The 17,208-nt window shown below is 36.8% G+C and overlaps 1 protein-coding gene across 1 annotated transcript in view; it reads left to right on the forward strand.

Annotated features, from left to right (window-relative positions):
- LOC108549376 (autophagy-related protein 16-1) overlaps window positions 1-17,208 on the forward strand; it is a 53,229-nt gene that overhangs the window by 4,620 nt on the left and 31,401 nt on the right. Inside the window, exons 5-7 of the mRNA XM_017902727.1 lie at window positions 565-703; window positions 2,830-2,935; window positions 5,316-5,458. Coding sequence (XP_017758216.1) covers window positions 565-703; window positions 2,830-2,935; window positions 5,316-5,458 — 388 coding nt within the window. The remainder of the gene's footprint in view (window positions 1-564; window positions 704-2,829; window positions 2,936-5,315; window positions 5,459-17,208) is intronic.

A 17,208-nucleotide genomic window follows, 5' to 3' on the forward strand; every position in this document is an offset into this window, starting at 1 on the left:
CTGATCGTATCACACGTTCGCATATATCCATACCCCTTTTTCGTTTTGTTTGTGCTTTTTATTATCGTATCGTTTGTTATCGTAACGAATTAATACACGAGAGATGGTGAATTTGAAAAAAAAAGAAGCGAGTGAATTTGATAGAAAAAGAATGAGTTGAGAGGCAGTCACGCTTAGACGTTATACCTTGATCATACAAAGATACGTGAGCATAACGATCGTCACGGATAAATCCGACTAATGTAGATAATAAGAAAGAGATGTGAAATAAATATCGAGAATAACAACTAACTGGCAGACGTATATTGTTAATACGAGAGAATAACATCAGCGAGACACTGGTTTTACTAATCGTTCTACTATGCATGATAACGTAACAGCAATACCATGATCGATGAGAGAGGGCATTTTTCTGATATATACTTGGGTATTTATACGCAGCATTATTTCATTCCCCATCGATCCGTTCGATATTCTTCTCCTTTTTATCCTTCTTTTTCTTTTTCTTTTTTTTTTTTTTTTAAATAAAAATTGTGGGCACGTTTGTTCTTCTTTCTTTTTCAGAAAAAGGCAAGCCAAGATGCAAAAAGAGCTGGAGGACGCGGCTCGTGACACCCGACCTGTTAGCCCCGATAGGTCGAGTTTAAAAGAAGGAATCACTGGTCTTCCTACTGCGGTACCGACGAAAGTATCCGTCACGTTTGTACGTTGACAAAACTTTAATTTATGAAATACTTTATATTACGCTATTACTGTGGAAATTTTAGTACAAACGTTTATTAATTCGTTGTAACACGAAAATGCATGTTTTGTATGACGGGATGAGAAAGTCGTTGGATGCAAACGCTCGACGCTTTGATACATGAGAATTCGTATCGTGAGCCAATTACACGGGCATTATTATTTATTTTTTGATTTACTTCTGCATCGATATCGTCGAGATCTCTCACGCAGCGATCTCGGTCATCGATTTACAAACACGTTCGACGTGTCGAAAATGATCGCAGCTCGTTCACGAATTGACCTATTGAAGTATTAACATTATTATATATAGATATATATTTTATAAAGAGAAAAATTTACTTATGCCGTATACGTATGCAATTTATTTTCTTTTAAGCTGTGAGATTTATTCCGAGGAATTGTCTATTTCTTTTTCTTTTGTCGCTTAAACGATTACCGAATTGGTATTAATTTCAATGATATTCATTCATCGTATCGACGTGCATATGCAACATTCGTTTTCGTTTAATGAATACGTATATCTTATACGATTACCAATTTCTCCACGTATGATGTATCTAGAAATCAACGAAGAATAAATACGCTATTCTTATTACTTTTTATAAATGCAGGCGTAAATATTGCCGAGATAAAGTGCTAGGTTGACCGTTAAGTAGCCTTCTTTATAGAATTCTATACGAGCCTTCTCTATACAACAGTGTAATTTTTGTAGAACCAATGTCAGTCGCTATATTAAACTAACCAGGTATCAGGATAATACTGTGTTTGATTTAAGTTAGTTTCTTGTGTTTATAACAATAAGCTACATAATGGGAATATATATACAATTGTTGAATACCTATTATTACCGTTTATAGATCTTGTATTTCTTACATATGCATGTTATGTTACCGGAATATCAATGTACGTGTTACTGTACAATTATGTACTTTAGCGGTATTTAAAAATCAAGTGAAGTCTATCTCTCGTTATGTTCTATGATAGTTGGGTATATGTAAGAGAAACGTATTACTTGTAGTATGCCAGGTTAATGTATAGTTATTAAAAATGTCACGTTATTTAAGTTAAGTATACCTGTTCTATGTTTAGATATATACGAACGTGTTAATATATGAAATAGTGGAAAATATAAATTGAATTATTATACTATCTGAAACGGGAAGAATAATGATGTGGATATTAAATATGTTCTGTGCCGACATACCATGTACCTATATGCTCTACTTTAATACCGTTTATACTACGTTTTTAAATGAGGCCATGTAGTGTAACTCGCAAATGGTAGTTTATTAATACAATTTATTTTAATAAAAATTGTATGAATTTTTCAACCATTTCGCATTTAGTTTTAGAGAGTACGAGCTATCTATTGCACATAAAGCATCGAAATTTAATGTCCTCTATTTAGCAATATATCACAATGAAGCATTTTACGCGGCATACATTATCATAATCATATACGATATGGAATGCGCGTTTTATGCATGAAAATTGCAATTTACATCAGTTTATTTCAATATCTAAAAGCGTAATGGCTCTCACTGTTCATAAGATTCTTTTTCATATATTTTCTCATTACACGGTTCATTTGATCATTATTCGTCATTTACATTATTATAATTTCTCCTCGATTTAAATTCTAAAATATTCAACGGGGATAACGATCAACGCGAATAGAAATACTTTTACCACGAAAATTATGTAAAATCGCGAAATTATTTCCGTTTATTTCCAAGCTTCCAAAATATTACCAAATATCTATCGATTATTTCGAATTTTTTAAGCTACATTTTATCTTCCTTAATGGCCGATGATTTAAATCGAAAACATAATAACGAAGAATTTTAGAAAATTCGAAACGTTTAGTGATTATACAAATTCGAGAAAACTTTTTAATTCCATAGAAGCCTTTCACTCCGGCAAATAACGACGGTCCCCATAAAATTATTCCGTACCCGAACACCTCTCGTAATTCGATCGAACGACATAATTACTCATCGATACGCTTGTAATATTAATTACCGCCCCATGCATGCACATGAACTTTTCAAAATTTATACGCCAAGTGTTTAATAACCCTTGCAGAATGCGCACGACGGAGAAGTTTATGCCGTAAAATGGTCCCCAGACGAGAGGATGCTTGCCACAGGCGGAGCGGACAGGAAAGTGAAGCTTTGGAATATCTCGAAAGGTGATTAAGCGAAACAAAGTCGTAAATATTTATATACAAAGTCTAGGATTGAAATACTCGCCGATAGAATCCGATTAACCAAGGTAAACGATTCCTCGAACGGCTCGTGTTACGCGAATGCCGCGTGCAGGGGAACCCCCGCGCGTGTAATTTGTTTAGCGTTCCCGCCATTATTCGAATTTGTAACAAGCGTCGATAGACCGCGTCAATTATTACGCTCTCGTTTCAGTCGCGAGTCTCGCATGGTTTATCGCGAATTCGTCAACACAGCGGGCCAGGATTAAACCGAATATATAACATAATACCGTAATATATGGAATAGCGTGGGCATCGCCGAGTCCCCTGCGAAATTCGAAGAATAATTTAAACGATTAATCGTGTTCCGCGAACGATACTGTCATAGTAGCTCATCGTTGGCCTAATATCTATCGGGTACAGAATTTCCGTTGTTCGACGAGGCTACGTAGGCTAATCAAGCGATACGAAAGTCACTTTAAAATTTCATTAAAACTTGCCATAATAGAGCAATTAAAACTTTCCTACCATCTTTTGTTCGCGAATACGTGCTCGAGAGACTTCCCCTTTTGGACAACAAAGAGGGAGCTATAGGACGTAACGAGTGAGCTGTTATTATGTTGTAATTCGGTAAAAAGTTGCTGAAAAGGGGGAAAATATTTACAACTATTGAATTTTATTCTCGCTCCATTGTGAGCTACTCGTAAAGCGGTGACGTGACTTCCTGCATTTTTCTTCGGCTATGCGAAGCGTTGTACGTTGAGGTCATTACACAGGATGTAAGAGTGGATAGGTGTCGCGTGCATAGAAATAGAAGATGATGAGTCAGCCGAACTTTGCATCGCTCTCAAAAGGCTCTTTTCTGCCACGGCGAATGAAGTATGTTAACGAATCAACAGGTTACTCGCGATGCGTTTAGCGTGCAACCGTGTTGCAACGACGCGTTTATTAAAGTCCTGTCCGCGGCTAGAAACGCTTTCCCTCCTATGGCCGAACGATCACACGTGCTATAATGTGCTTAAATGTAATCTCCTCGCCATGTTGCAAATTGGATGAAACATCCGTTCTTATTGTTCCGGTTATATCCGCTTAACACGTCTCTCTAACCGTTTCTCGCGCGTATGCGACCTCGTCGTCTCGTTGCGTTCCTATTTTTATACCTTTTTCAGCCCGATGTCAATTATCTGAGAATTAACGAATTACTACCTCTATTTCTTTACCATTGAATGATTTTTCCTAGTTTTATTATTAATTTCCAATTTTGTATTATTATTTTAGTATCTCATTGCTTGGATATATTTTCTAGCTTTTATTGCTAGATATTAATAATTATTATAATTATTATTATTATTTAACGAATTGCTACCTCTATTTCTTTATCATCGAATGATTTTTCCTAGTATGAATAATTATTTTTATTATTAATTTCCAATGTTGTATTGTTATTTTATTATCTCATTGCTTGGATATATTTTCTACCTTTTATTGCTGGATATTAATAATAATAATTATTATTATTATTTAACGAATTGCTACCTATATTTCTTTATCGTTGAATGATTTCTCCTAGTATAAATAATTATTTTTGTCATTAATTTCCAATTTTGTATTATTATTTTATTGTCTCATTGCTTGGGCGTATTTTTTAGCTTTTATTGCTAGATATTAATAATAATTATTATTATTATTTAACGAATTACTACCTCTGTTTCTTTATCATCAATTGATTTTTCCTAGTATAAATAATTATTTTTATCATTAATTTCCAATTTTGTATTATTATTTTATTGTCTCATTGCTTGGGCGTATTTTTTAGCTTTTATTGCTAGATATTAATAATAATAATTATTATTATTTAACGAATCGGTACCTCTATTTCTTTATCATCAAATGATGTTCCCTAGCATAAATAATTATTTTTATTAATTTCCAATGTTATGTTATTATTTCAGTATCTCATTGCTTACATGTATAAACATATTTTCTAGCTTTTATTGCTAGATATTAGTAATTATTATTATTTGTTTTCTATTATTAAGTTATTGGTATTTTATTGTTCTATTAATTTCTTGATGTTAATTATTATTTCGATAGTTTCTTATTCGAAAATTCGTTGGTTCTATTTTTTATTCTTATCCATATTTCATACTAAATTAATAACATCGCGTACCGTCATGTAACTTATATTTCTCCCCGAAATATATTGCAGTAGCTTACGTGGTATAATCTTCGTGGTTGGAATCGGTTGAAGGGAAGAAATGTGCGAGGAATATGTCGGGTTAAAAATAATCGACGCGTGAGAAATAGAATTAGAATTGGAAAGGAGAGAGGAGAGTAGAAATTTATCGTAAACGTTACGTTGCAGGTGCCTCTGAGAGCAAAGGTATCCTGGTTGGCAGTAACGCTGGTGTGATGTGCGTCGATTTCGACTCAACGGGCACCCTGATCCTCGGAGCCTCGAACGACTATGCCAGCCGCGTGTGGACTGTCAGCGACTTCCGGCTAAAGGTAAGTGGCGAACTTTGCATGTAGCTGATCTTGCAAGAGAACGCATATATAGCGGAAATCTTGCCGATTGAACGATCATCGAATCGCTCGGTTATACTCCACGTGGGAATTTCCTCGTTCGAATACCCAACAGTGCGTTAACGCCATGGCATTAACTATGGCGATTATTCAAAAATAATTTATCCCAATCCTGAAATCACGTGGAACAAAGAAACACATCTATACTTTACAAAAATACCGCGCAGTCTGCTGTCTAAATAATTAAAAATAGGACTAAAATGAATTAAGTCAGGTAATTATTATTTAAAAATTATTTCGCACACGATTGGCCCCGATTTAATCAGGTCAAGTCGATGCATCGAAGATCATATCGTAAAATTTATTATGGTTTATTACGGAGAAACAATGTAGTTACACTGGGACAATTTCGCTCCCTAATTTCATTTATCGTTGCACGTCTATACGTCATGCTACATTGAAGAAGCTCGGGATAAAGGTTGCATTAGAAAAGAGCAAGTAGCCGAGGTAACCAGACGTGCTTATCTTTCTCTTATGAAAATATGATTGGTTGGCTGGATATGTCCTAGGAAGTTTGGCTGGCTGGATATGTCCTAGGAAGTGTATAAACAGATGCCCAGCAAAACGCGCATTAAATTACAAGGGCTATTTCGAGGCGAGACGGTCTGTGAATCTGCCAGCACTAGAATATGAAATTTATCGTCACCTTGCTGGACGACCTATTACGGCACGGCTCATGTAAATTTGCTGGCGAGAGATCGTAAAGCTAATGACGATTCGCAAAAAGCATTCCAACAGGATCGTTCCATGAAATCGTTCGAGGACCTAGAGAGAGTCACCCCTTGACGCGTTCGCGCGGTCTTCTTGGGGCTTCTCCGTAATCTCTCACGGAAGAATAATACTGTCCCCTTTCGTCGATCATGTCGATATTCTCTCATCTAAAGTTTGTCCCAGTTTTGTTCTCCGTCGACTCTTGATATCGGGCAGGAACTGAAGAAAGTTTCGCGGTTATCTTCCTCGCTGTCCTGCCTCCCCTTTTTCCTCTTTGTGCGCTTCTCCCGCGAGATCTCGTTGAAAGGAAAGAAGTCATCAGTGGAATGATCCTTTTTTCTTCCACGTGTCACTCGAGAAACGTCGGTACCGAGATGAAAGAGATGCGTGGAGCAGTCAGAGGTCTTTACTCAAGCATCGATTGCTTTCAATCTCGGTCAGCAGTCCCGTCCTCGTCGCCATACTTTGTTATCACGTCAAAATGGCGGGTCCGCGCGCCGACATGGAACAACTTACGACGGTTGCCGGGAAGTTTATAAAGCGGCTTGAGATGCAGGCAGAGAAAGGTTCAACGCGAAATCAACGATATTGTTCAAGGTTTTTACCGCGCCTTTGATGTCCTCTGAGCCTCCATACTCGGCTGAGTGTGATATTGGAAATGTTACAGTTTAATGGGTTAGTATGGCTCAGTTCTTCCCTCGTATTTGATATTCTTCTTGGAATACTCCAGTCTGCCAGAAGCTTTTTAGTTTTCTCAGTGTAACAGATTTATGAACTTTTTAATTTAAATCACGTGGTCAGGGAAATATATATATCAAATATATATAATTATTATTAAAAGTTTTAATTCAAATTTTTAATACTATCAATCACTATACTCGAAAAGGGAAAAATAAAGTGAAATTATAATTAATACTATATTTAAACGAATTCGTGGTTGTCGAAGGTAATTTTTATACTTATTTCATTTAATTATAGTATTACATAATACGTGGAACTTGTGTTTTCTTCAGTTAGATTAGGTATGGAATACAAAGAGCATGAAAATATTTTACGAATGAAACTACATAGAAATAATTTGAAATTTAAGTAAAGTGTGATCATTTTCAAGCGATCACATGTCGATAAACAATAAAATTTGTGTTGAATGCCTGGTATAAGGTCTATTTTTAATTTCAATTTATATATCTTTTTATTAACTTTTGTTGATAAGTATACAAATAATCAAACAGTATGAAACCTTCAAACAACGTGGTATTGCCAATATTTTTACATTATTCTACATTTCCATTAGCTATATCATTCCAAACCCATCTAACAAATAAGCCAAACCACAGATCAAAGCGACTGTTTTTCGAATTTTCAAAAATTTTACCAAAGCTCTCCATTCAAAGTGAACGTGTATTTCTTCTTTTCCGAATAAATCGATGTTCAAAAAGACAGGATCACGCAATCCTTCGTGAACACTAACTCGTCAAGCCAGGACTCCAATTTGTCCGTTTGCAGCAATCACATAGTAGACACTCAGTCATCAAGAATACTACGAGCATGTAACAAGCGCGAGTGTACCCGACTCTCTTAAGATTGGTCGAGATAGCGTGACTTTACAATTCCATGACATACTTGATAGCACGTTTCTAAGTTGCATTGTTAGCTTCCAGGTTGCTTGCTATGCGGTAATATCGCCATTTATAGGCGCCGTCGTTGCCAATGGAATACAATGTGTAATATATCCGTATGAAGGACGGTCAGTGTATTGTTCGCGTATCGTTTGACATGCTAAATGTGATTATTCGTCGCCCTGGGATCGTGACTGTTATATACGGCTATTTCATCCTCCCGTTTCTCTTCCCTTCGATTCTTCTCTTCTATTTTTTCCTTTCCTCTGCTCTCCACCTTCTGACGCATTTTTCCCGGTTCCCAGGTCCTGTTCTCCAAGCAGGTCGCGTTGAGAATCCACTCAGTGGAGGCAGTTTCATTCTAAAGATTGGCGGCCAATGGCGCGTAAACTTGCGAGAAAACACGCGAACTCTGAGGGATTCGAGGCGTAGCCGGCCACTCTGGGCTATTCACGATGAAAGGTGCGAGAACTGACCGCCCGATGTTTATTCTTCTCTCTGCCTCGTCTTCTCTGCTCTTCTTTGCTGCACGATGTTTCGTTGAACAGGAACCCTTGATCAATTTCTTTACGTTCTGGACCAGAGTCTCTCTCCCCTAACTCCTCGGGTAGCTGCTCGTGTGGACACATGTGTGACCACGTCTCTCCGTTCCGGTGAATTACAGGAGCTCCTTTTATGCCACTCGTCGACTTACGACGTCCGCCATGGCGTACGTTACTCCCAGTCGCTCGAGCAGGGGAGAAACTGGCGCAATTACGGAATTTCAAAATTTTTACTGGGGGATCGAATTGTCCTTTAAGGACGTGGAGTCGTTCATAGTTAGACTCTATTCGACGTGGTGTAACAGATGCGAATTTATTTATAATCGGGAAGAAAGTGTCGGTTGCAAAGTAGGGTTGAACAAATTCTTTTAAATATACGTAGTATCGCGAATTTTCCACCACGTACACGTAGCTTTACGAAGAAGTAAAGCCCAGGTGAATTAGGAAAAACCTTGGCCGATACGTCGGATCCTTAACCCTTTGGCCACGTGTGAGGCTCGTGGTCAGGTTGTCGGGTCGAAACTGATTATCACGAGTCTGGCACGTGGTACATCGTTCGGGTCGAAATTGATTATCACGAGTCTGGCACGTGGTACATCGGTCGGGTCGAAATTGATTATCACGGGCCTGGCACGTGGTACATCGGTCGGGCCAAATGTAAACACCACGTGTCACGCCCATGGTTTGTGATGTGTAAGTAACTCGTGTGCGATTGGTACAATTTAAGACAAATTTGCCGAGTCGTGGAATAGCTCGAAGTCTCGGCAATACTGTTTATATTTTGGGACTACGCTGTTGAATGCATGGTGGGAAAGATATGTAAAGAAGGTTAATAGTGGTCGGAGGACAGTTTTAGTTATAGACGATTAGTTGTTGCAAACTGAGTTGTTATCGAGTTGTGAAGTTGAACGCTGTATTAACCCTTTGCACTCGAGTGGTGACCCTCAGTCACCATTTCATAAAATTTGGAAAATCGACATTAATTAATATATCAATTTTAATGCAATGTAACAGTGTGTCAGGTATCGAAATCAAATAATTCTACAATTCTATTATTATTACTTTATTTACTGCTCGAAAAATTATCGTCAGTTTTTTAATAGAGAATCCTTGATTTTCTACTCTTCTCTAGCCAAAAAATCGTCGAGTGCAAAGGGTTAAATTGAAAACGGACCTAGATTCTTGTAAAGAGATAATTCGCATGTTTAATCTCCACTCGTGTACAGTTATAATTTATTAATAAATTAACACCACCGTTAATCCCTACATATGTAAATTGTATTAAATCGTTTAATACATGTGTATCGATTATAAATGATTGTTGGTACGTGTTTGCTTTTACAACGGTTTAACGTGGACTGCAACTGGTTCACTCAAATAAGGGAACGAATACGGTTTATAAACATTTCTCCTTCAATCCTGGATTTTTTGGGGCATTTTCCTTTATACTTTTTCGTAACGAGAGGTAGAGAGATAGAGCAGGGTTGAAAGCCATGGGTTATCGTCCTTTTTTCTCTGCCAGGTTTGGCTTTTTGGGGTGGTTTGGCTAGCCTCTTTCTCTGTCTTTTCTCTTCTTTTTCCTCCTCTACCTCACACGCTTCCTAAATTTTATATTTCTCGCCAGACCCTTGTTTGTCACCCTCCTGGCAGGGAAACGATGCGTTAAACGAATATCGATGGTATTGGAGGGTACCTGGCCAGAGCGATAATGGACTCAATTTCGCGGCAGTAGGGCGCCAGTCGTTTGGATTTCTCACGTACCCGACACGGTATCGATTCCCTGGCGAAGCCCTCAGTGATTTCCTGGTCGTTCGGCATTGTGAAATCGCCATACCTTTTACACGTTCCGCCAACAGAGGTGCAAGCCCTCGCATTTCTTTTCACGTGCGGTTCTTTGTTCGCGATTGTAAATAACAGCCGAGCAACAATAACACGAATCCCTTTTAATCGTGACCAAACCGTGAAAGTATTTTGTATCTGAATCGGGTCGGCTTGATCAAAGGGGGTGAAGCGACTTTTGATGCCGCGTTTCTATGCAAATCGCTTTTAATAAACGGGAAAATGTTTCTTTGCCAGTGTCAAAAAGAAGGGACACGCGAGTTCGCGTGCGCGCGTAGATGTTTGTCGAGGTTCCAGAACGCTCGCGTTCCAAATTTTCGGCTCGGATTTTCGGAATAATGTCGCAAGCTGGGTCAGGTACAGGTGTGGGAAATTCTGTGATCATTCGACGATATGTATACAGTTCGTCTTTAAAATTTATGTACGGGAAAATTATATTATAGATAAGCACGAAATAACGTGAACTCATATAATTAACGAAGATGAATATTTTTCAACTGTATACCGAATATTCCTATTTACGTTATCATTTTTGGATTGCATACAATGAAAATTCATCGTGTCGTCCGAAAAATAAATACAAAATTGCGTCAATTCGTATATAATTATCGAAGAGAAATAATTTTCAGCTGTATACGGAATATTTTTATTTACGTTACTATTTTTGAATTGCACACAATGAAAATTTATCATATCGTCCAAGAGATAAACACAAAATTACGTGAACTCGTATATAATTATGGAAGGAAAATAACTTTCACTTGTATACGGAATATTTTTATTTAAATTATCATTTTTGAATTGCACACAATCAAAATTTATCATATCATCTCTGAGATAAATACGAAATTGTGTGAACTCATATATAATTATCGAAGGAAAATAATTTTCACCTGTATACGGAACATTTTTATTTAAACTATCATTTTTGAATTGCACACAATCAAAATTTGTCATATCGTCCCTGAAATAAATCCAAAATTGCGTGAACTTGTATTATAATTAACGAAGATAAATAATTTTCAACTTTATACGGAATATTTTTATTTACGTCATCATTTTTGAATTGCGCACGATGAAAATTTATCATATCGTCCAAGAGATAAATACAAAATTGCATGAACTTGTACTATAATTAACGAAGATAAATAATTTTCAACATTATATGGAATATTTTTATTTACGTCATCATTTTTGAATTGCGCACGATGAAAATTTATCATATCGTCCGATAGATAAATACAAAATTGCGTGAACTCGTATATAATTATCGAAGGAAAATAATTTTCAACGGTATACTGAATATTTTAATTTACATTACCATTTTTCAATTGCATGCAATGAAAATTCGTCGAATCTTTCGAGAAATAAACACAAAATGGCGCGAACTCGTATATAATTAACGGAAAAGAAAAATAATTTTCAACAGTATACCGAATATTTTTATTTACATTACCATTTTTGAATTGCACACAATGAAAATTCATCGAGTCATCCGAGCAGCACTGCAAATCATTCACTGTGCTTTCATCTCGTAACCCGCAGTACATCTGTGCATAAAATATTTCGCAAATTCCTTCTTCGTTGCTGAATCTTTTTACAATTTCACCCGCACACTCTCCACGCTCGTATCTCGCTTTAACTGCAGCATTATCTTCGATGTTTCGAATCCGACGCGTATATTTCATTCGTTAAAAGTTTACGAGCTGCTGCATGTTTCACGAGTTCCTGGAGCTTTTGGTGCCCGTTGTCGATGAGGAAAGAAAGGGGAAAAGGCGAGAAGGATGAAGGCAGAGGACATGTAAATGCGCGTGACTACTGCTAAGCCTGGTGCTTCCATTGAATCTGGTCCTTTAAATCGCTTTTAATTGTCCACGACGTGTTTTATTACTGGGTTATATCCTACTTCTGGATTTATAAGGGTACTTAAAGCACGTGGCTAACAAGAACCGAAAGGCAAGGCATACTTTACTACTCGTCTATACACTTCCGTGATTAGCCAATGACTAACTTCTAACGACGCCGGGGTCGTTGATTACCCTCGCTTTATGCCTCGATTTCTTTTTTCGCCGGGACAGATGACTGTTTCTTGTTTCACCGTTGAAAGCCTCCGCTCGTCGATATAAAATATATTCCCGCGCAGGGTGGAGCTATAACGTTGCCCACTTAAAATATCTCCGCTAATTTCACAGATACGAAAGAAGTATTCGTTTGGAGAAGTCGTTGAGGCATCCAGGGGGGTCATAATATCCCGGTAATAAATTTTTCCTCGGCGCAAGCGTATCGAAGACCTTATGGTTACCTTCATTTTCTTAAGCAACGTCCCCCCCTGTCTTTTTCTCCCCCGGTTACCGCCGGCTGCTATTTAGAAAATTTCAGCGGATCATAATGGAAAGTCATTTGGTATGAAAGAAACGGGCAAAATGCCGATCTCCGCGTCGTAAGAGCTACTCCAGCCCCATGTCCATTTCCGTCCAGGTAACGTTACAATCGTTCATTCGCCGAGCCGCTTGTTATTTTTTTGCCCGACTTGATTGTAGCACATGCTGCCACGATTTGCCGTGAGATATTTTTTCCACCGATCCGATCGGCTTGTAATTACTTCGAGGGCATTTTATAACGCACGGATTATCCTTTTATTTGATTCCCCGAGCCTAATCACTTCGAAAAACTGTCTGCCTGAAGGACACGACAATGAGTTATTCGAGAAAAATGAATTTTTCACACGTCCCTGCCCGTGGGAAATGTTATTATTGCCGTATCTCGTGATTCAGTTTGCGCCGCTTTTGAGGTTAGGTTCGATGGAGGTACGCAGCATGGACACAATCATTGATCTGTGTTCTGTGGTTCTCATTTTAGTCACGAATTCTCAGCCGATTAATTTAGTCAATTTGGAAACATACTCTTGTGTCACTTGGCAGTGAAGATAATATATATAGCAAGTAAAATAATAAAAGTTAAGCTTTTTAGGAGTTTAAAGTTTAAGCTTTAAAGGGTTTTGATTATAAACAATTTTCTGATTAGGTTTTGACTAAAACAAATGTAACTGCTGTGAGTAAATGGATAAACTGATAACAATATTTATTGAACAGTATAACAACACAACGTAAATTATAATTAAATCACAAAATAGATTTGCTTCTCACTGCGATATAATCTATTCAGGACTCTTTCACACACATCTATTTCTGATGACTGTCATTGACTCACTAATTGTTTTTCACGACTCTGTCATACTCGTCACACAACTATGACAACCACTACCACAACTGCGTCAATTAAAAATCGACGATTGCTATAAACAAATTATTTAATTTTAATTAAAGAAGCAATGCAAAACCAGGTGCGTATCTAACCTAACCAGGGCCCAGAGATATAATTCATAACATAATTAAAACGGCTTGCAAAAAGGGAAAGAATGAACAGAAATTACGAAGAATATCATTTACGTCGAATTGAAAATAAATAAATAAATAAATCAGAAGATGAGGAAGAAAAAGAAATAGAAGAAACGGTAAACCGGTTCGACTGAAGCTGAAACGTTAATTCAGGAAACACGAAGGTGCTCTCAGGCGTCATCCAGTAATTTCAGGGTAACACGGTGGGCACTGGGTACCACGGTGGTAGTCCCCTTCGTTCAAAGGCATTACTTTCAAGCCGTGCTCAGTAATTACCCCACGAAATTACCGCATTTACATCCCTAATAGGAATAGGTGGATGCAGGTAGGAATGCCAGGTACGCGGCGAGAATATCTCGGAAGGGGCGGGAAAAAAGGGGGAGAAAAGAGGGAATAGAAAATTAATCTAAACACCGACTAACGTGCTAACCGTGCTGTCTTAGCATCGTACGTCGAAAAGAACGAATGGTTTCATCCCTCGCGCGTTTATTTCCGTTGCTCGTCGAGTGCAGGAGCGGGTGGCTATCAGTTTTATCGAATTAAGGCCGGATTGCACGTAATACCTATTAAATCCCAATACTACACGCGGAGAATCCACGAGGCGAGATGCTCTGTACCCTTTATTGATTTATTTCTGCTCAATCTCGAGTTGCTGCTGGAATTAACGTTCGCCTTCTACCACCCTCTATTTAGCAAATTCGTTTACCAGCGGCTAGGAATTTGTTTGCTCCATTTTCCCATATGATGTGGTTCCATCCACACTGAAATATCTTGGTTGGTGTATGTGATGGGGGCGAGTGATTTGAGGTATTTGAATATGCTGTCGTTGGTCGCTGGATTTGACCTTTTATGCTGTATAAATTATAGGGTGCCATTTAAAAATGTTTCTATGACCGCAAATTTTCCTAAAGAAACGACCTTCGAAAGGTATCGATGATTCTCTCATATTTATTCTCCTTTAAATAGTGCAGCTTCATCCCCAAGAATTTTTAAGGGAGATATTTAGATATTTTTGCTGTCGTTTAAATAGCTCACTCGGTATAGTCGGTCATCTTTAACCCTTTAAAAGTTGGCAGATTTTAAAATACAAGATATTCATGCTATTATTCGCTCGAAATTTTGAAAAAATTATTGTGAATAAAATAAATTAAGTTTGACAGTATTTTATGATTGCTACGTCAGTGTATATCAATTTTGAATGTTTATATTAAAAATAGAGGTGAGTTTCAATTTTTTAAATGGAATGCCAGATCTTTTATTATTAATGCATGTGAAGGTGTGTGTCAGAACGAGTTCATTTGTATATTTCACGATTTTTCATGGTATAGAAGTCCAAAAATGAAAGAATTTGCCAGGAAAAGATATTTTATAGCATTATGTTTATAACGAATTAAGATTCCAATTATCGAGATTCGACTGTATTTTATAATTTGTATACTTGGCTAAATTCTCTAGTCACATATTTTTATTTTCGATATATTGCCCTTTGAAGTTCTGAATGGTACATAATTAAATTGCATAATTTTCTTGAAGATATAACACTTGCTTTTATCCATTCTTTCCTTGATGAATTAATTAATGTTTTTCCTTACGACCTTAGAATTATGATTAACACTAGAGAATTGTGTATTTAAATATAATATTCGTGGTTGATATTAATTACTGTGATATGGAGAAAATATTGTTAATAAAGTTCGAGATCAATCATTTTCACTGGTTTATTAGTTCCACTATCGACTTACATAAGGTTCGACACAGCCTACGACTATGAGAACTCTGAGATGTTCGACTCTTGACTCCATGCTTCGTAATCTCTCGCATTCGACGATTCTTTGATTAATGTCTGGCTAAAGTTCGTCTGACTTCTCGATTAACTTCTGATTGACCTATCACACGCGTATTTTTCTTTTTGTCTTCGATCTCCGACTTCTTGATTAATTCTCAACTGAACTTCCAGTTAGCTAATTCTCGGCTACCCCTCGTATAGGTATTTTCTCTGTCATATATTTCCTGACGTATATAATTTTTCTCCTGTATTTCTTCATTTCTTTTATACCATACTGCCGTTTCTGAAACATACTCGGACACGTGTAACAAACTTCGTGAATGGTCATGCATGTTATCAACGTACGATATGATTATGATAAAATACACTATGCGACAGTTCAGTGACTCTTGGTACTTTGGACTCTCCAACTCCTCATTGATAATTCTACTATACTTTGACTAAAGTTTAGTCAATTGCATTTTTATTTATCTTTGTATGCACACTCTCCGTTTTGATTATTATTCCAATTTAGTTTCCAATTTAGCTTCAAGCAGCTGTTTATAGAAGCACTTAAGGAGGCAACCTGGTGTACATAGAAAAATAATTGATTCTCTTTTTATTGCTGTAATAAATAGTATACATTCCTAGAATTTACTTCCAAATTTTCAATGCAATCCTCAAAATATTAAGGGCCCCACAGCATGTTTATTGCGAGCAAATATGCGAGTGTGGGGCCTATTTGCACACTTTAAATGTGTTACACATAAACTGTTATAACTCTGAACTGCAACATTTCCGAAAATATAAAAAAATTTTTTGTTACACTTTTATAATTATTTAACGAAACCTCATAGTTTTGAGAGTGGTCAAATAAATACTTTTTTCGAAAAAAATTCTCAAAGATACGCGTATTTTCAGCGTTCTACACCAGTCCCTGCTCCTTTTCCCCTTTAATGCAGTTGATCTAAGGATTTTTCTGTCATATCTGTGACACTTCAGCCTAAATAATCTCGGTACATACTCTCGTCGATCAATTTGAAATATTTTGAGACCAAAATTCATGAACTAAGATCGTATAAACGATCAATTTATGGTACACATGCAATATGATGAATCGTCTAGTAGAGTGACTCTTGGCAATTTAGACCCTTAGGCCTGACTACCTCTCAGGTAGTCAATTGCAGAGGTACTTTCCTTTATATATTTTTCTACTAAGTCTCACTCACGACTATACTATTTTTCGGTTAACTTCCGATCAGCCAATTGCACACGAATTTTCTCATTTATATAACTTTGCACTGTGCAGAAGTCAGAAGTTTGCACTTGATACAGGGGAACATTCTGCTTCGTTTAATTCCACCTTTAACGTTGAAATCTATACTTCTGTTATAGCAGTAGGATATATGACATCGATACTCCTTTAATCTTCTGTTAAATAATTAACGCTGATTCTGCTTCGTTTAATTCTACCTTAAATGCTGTTGAAATCTATACTTCTGTTATAGTAGTAGGATATATGACATCGATATTCCTTTAGTTTTCTGTTAAATAATTAACGCTGATTCTGCTTCGTTTAATTCCACCTGAAATGATCTTAAAATCTATACCTCTGTTATAGTAATAGGATAAATGATATCGATACTCTTTTAATCTTCTGTTAAATAATTAACGCTAATTCTATATCGATACCATTACTTTAAAACACTTTTGAAATTTCTACTTTCGTTTCTACTATTATGTGATTTATAATACACAAACAAATTTCTTAATAAAGGATACGTAGACATATGCTCAT

This window comes from Eufriesea mexicana, unplaced genomic scaffold (genome assembly GCF_001483705.2).
Source record: "Eufriesea mexicana isolate 0111107269 unplaced genomic scaffold, ASM148370v2 scaffold1913, whole genome shotgun sequence".
NCBI lineage: Eukaryota > Metazoa > Arthropoda > Insecta > Hymenoptera > Apidae > Eufriesea > Eufriesea mexicana.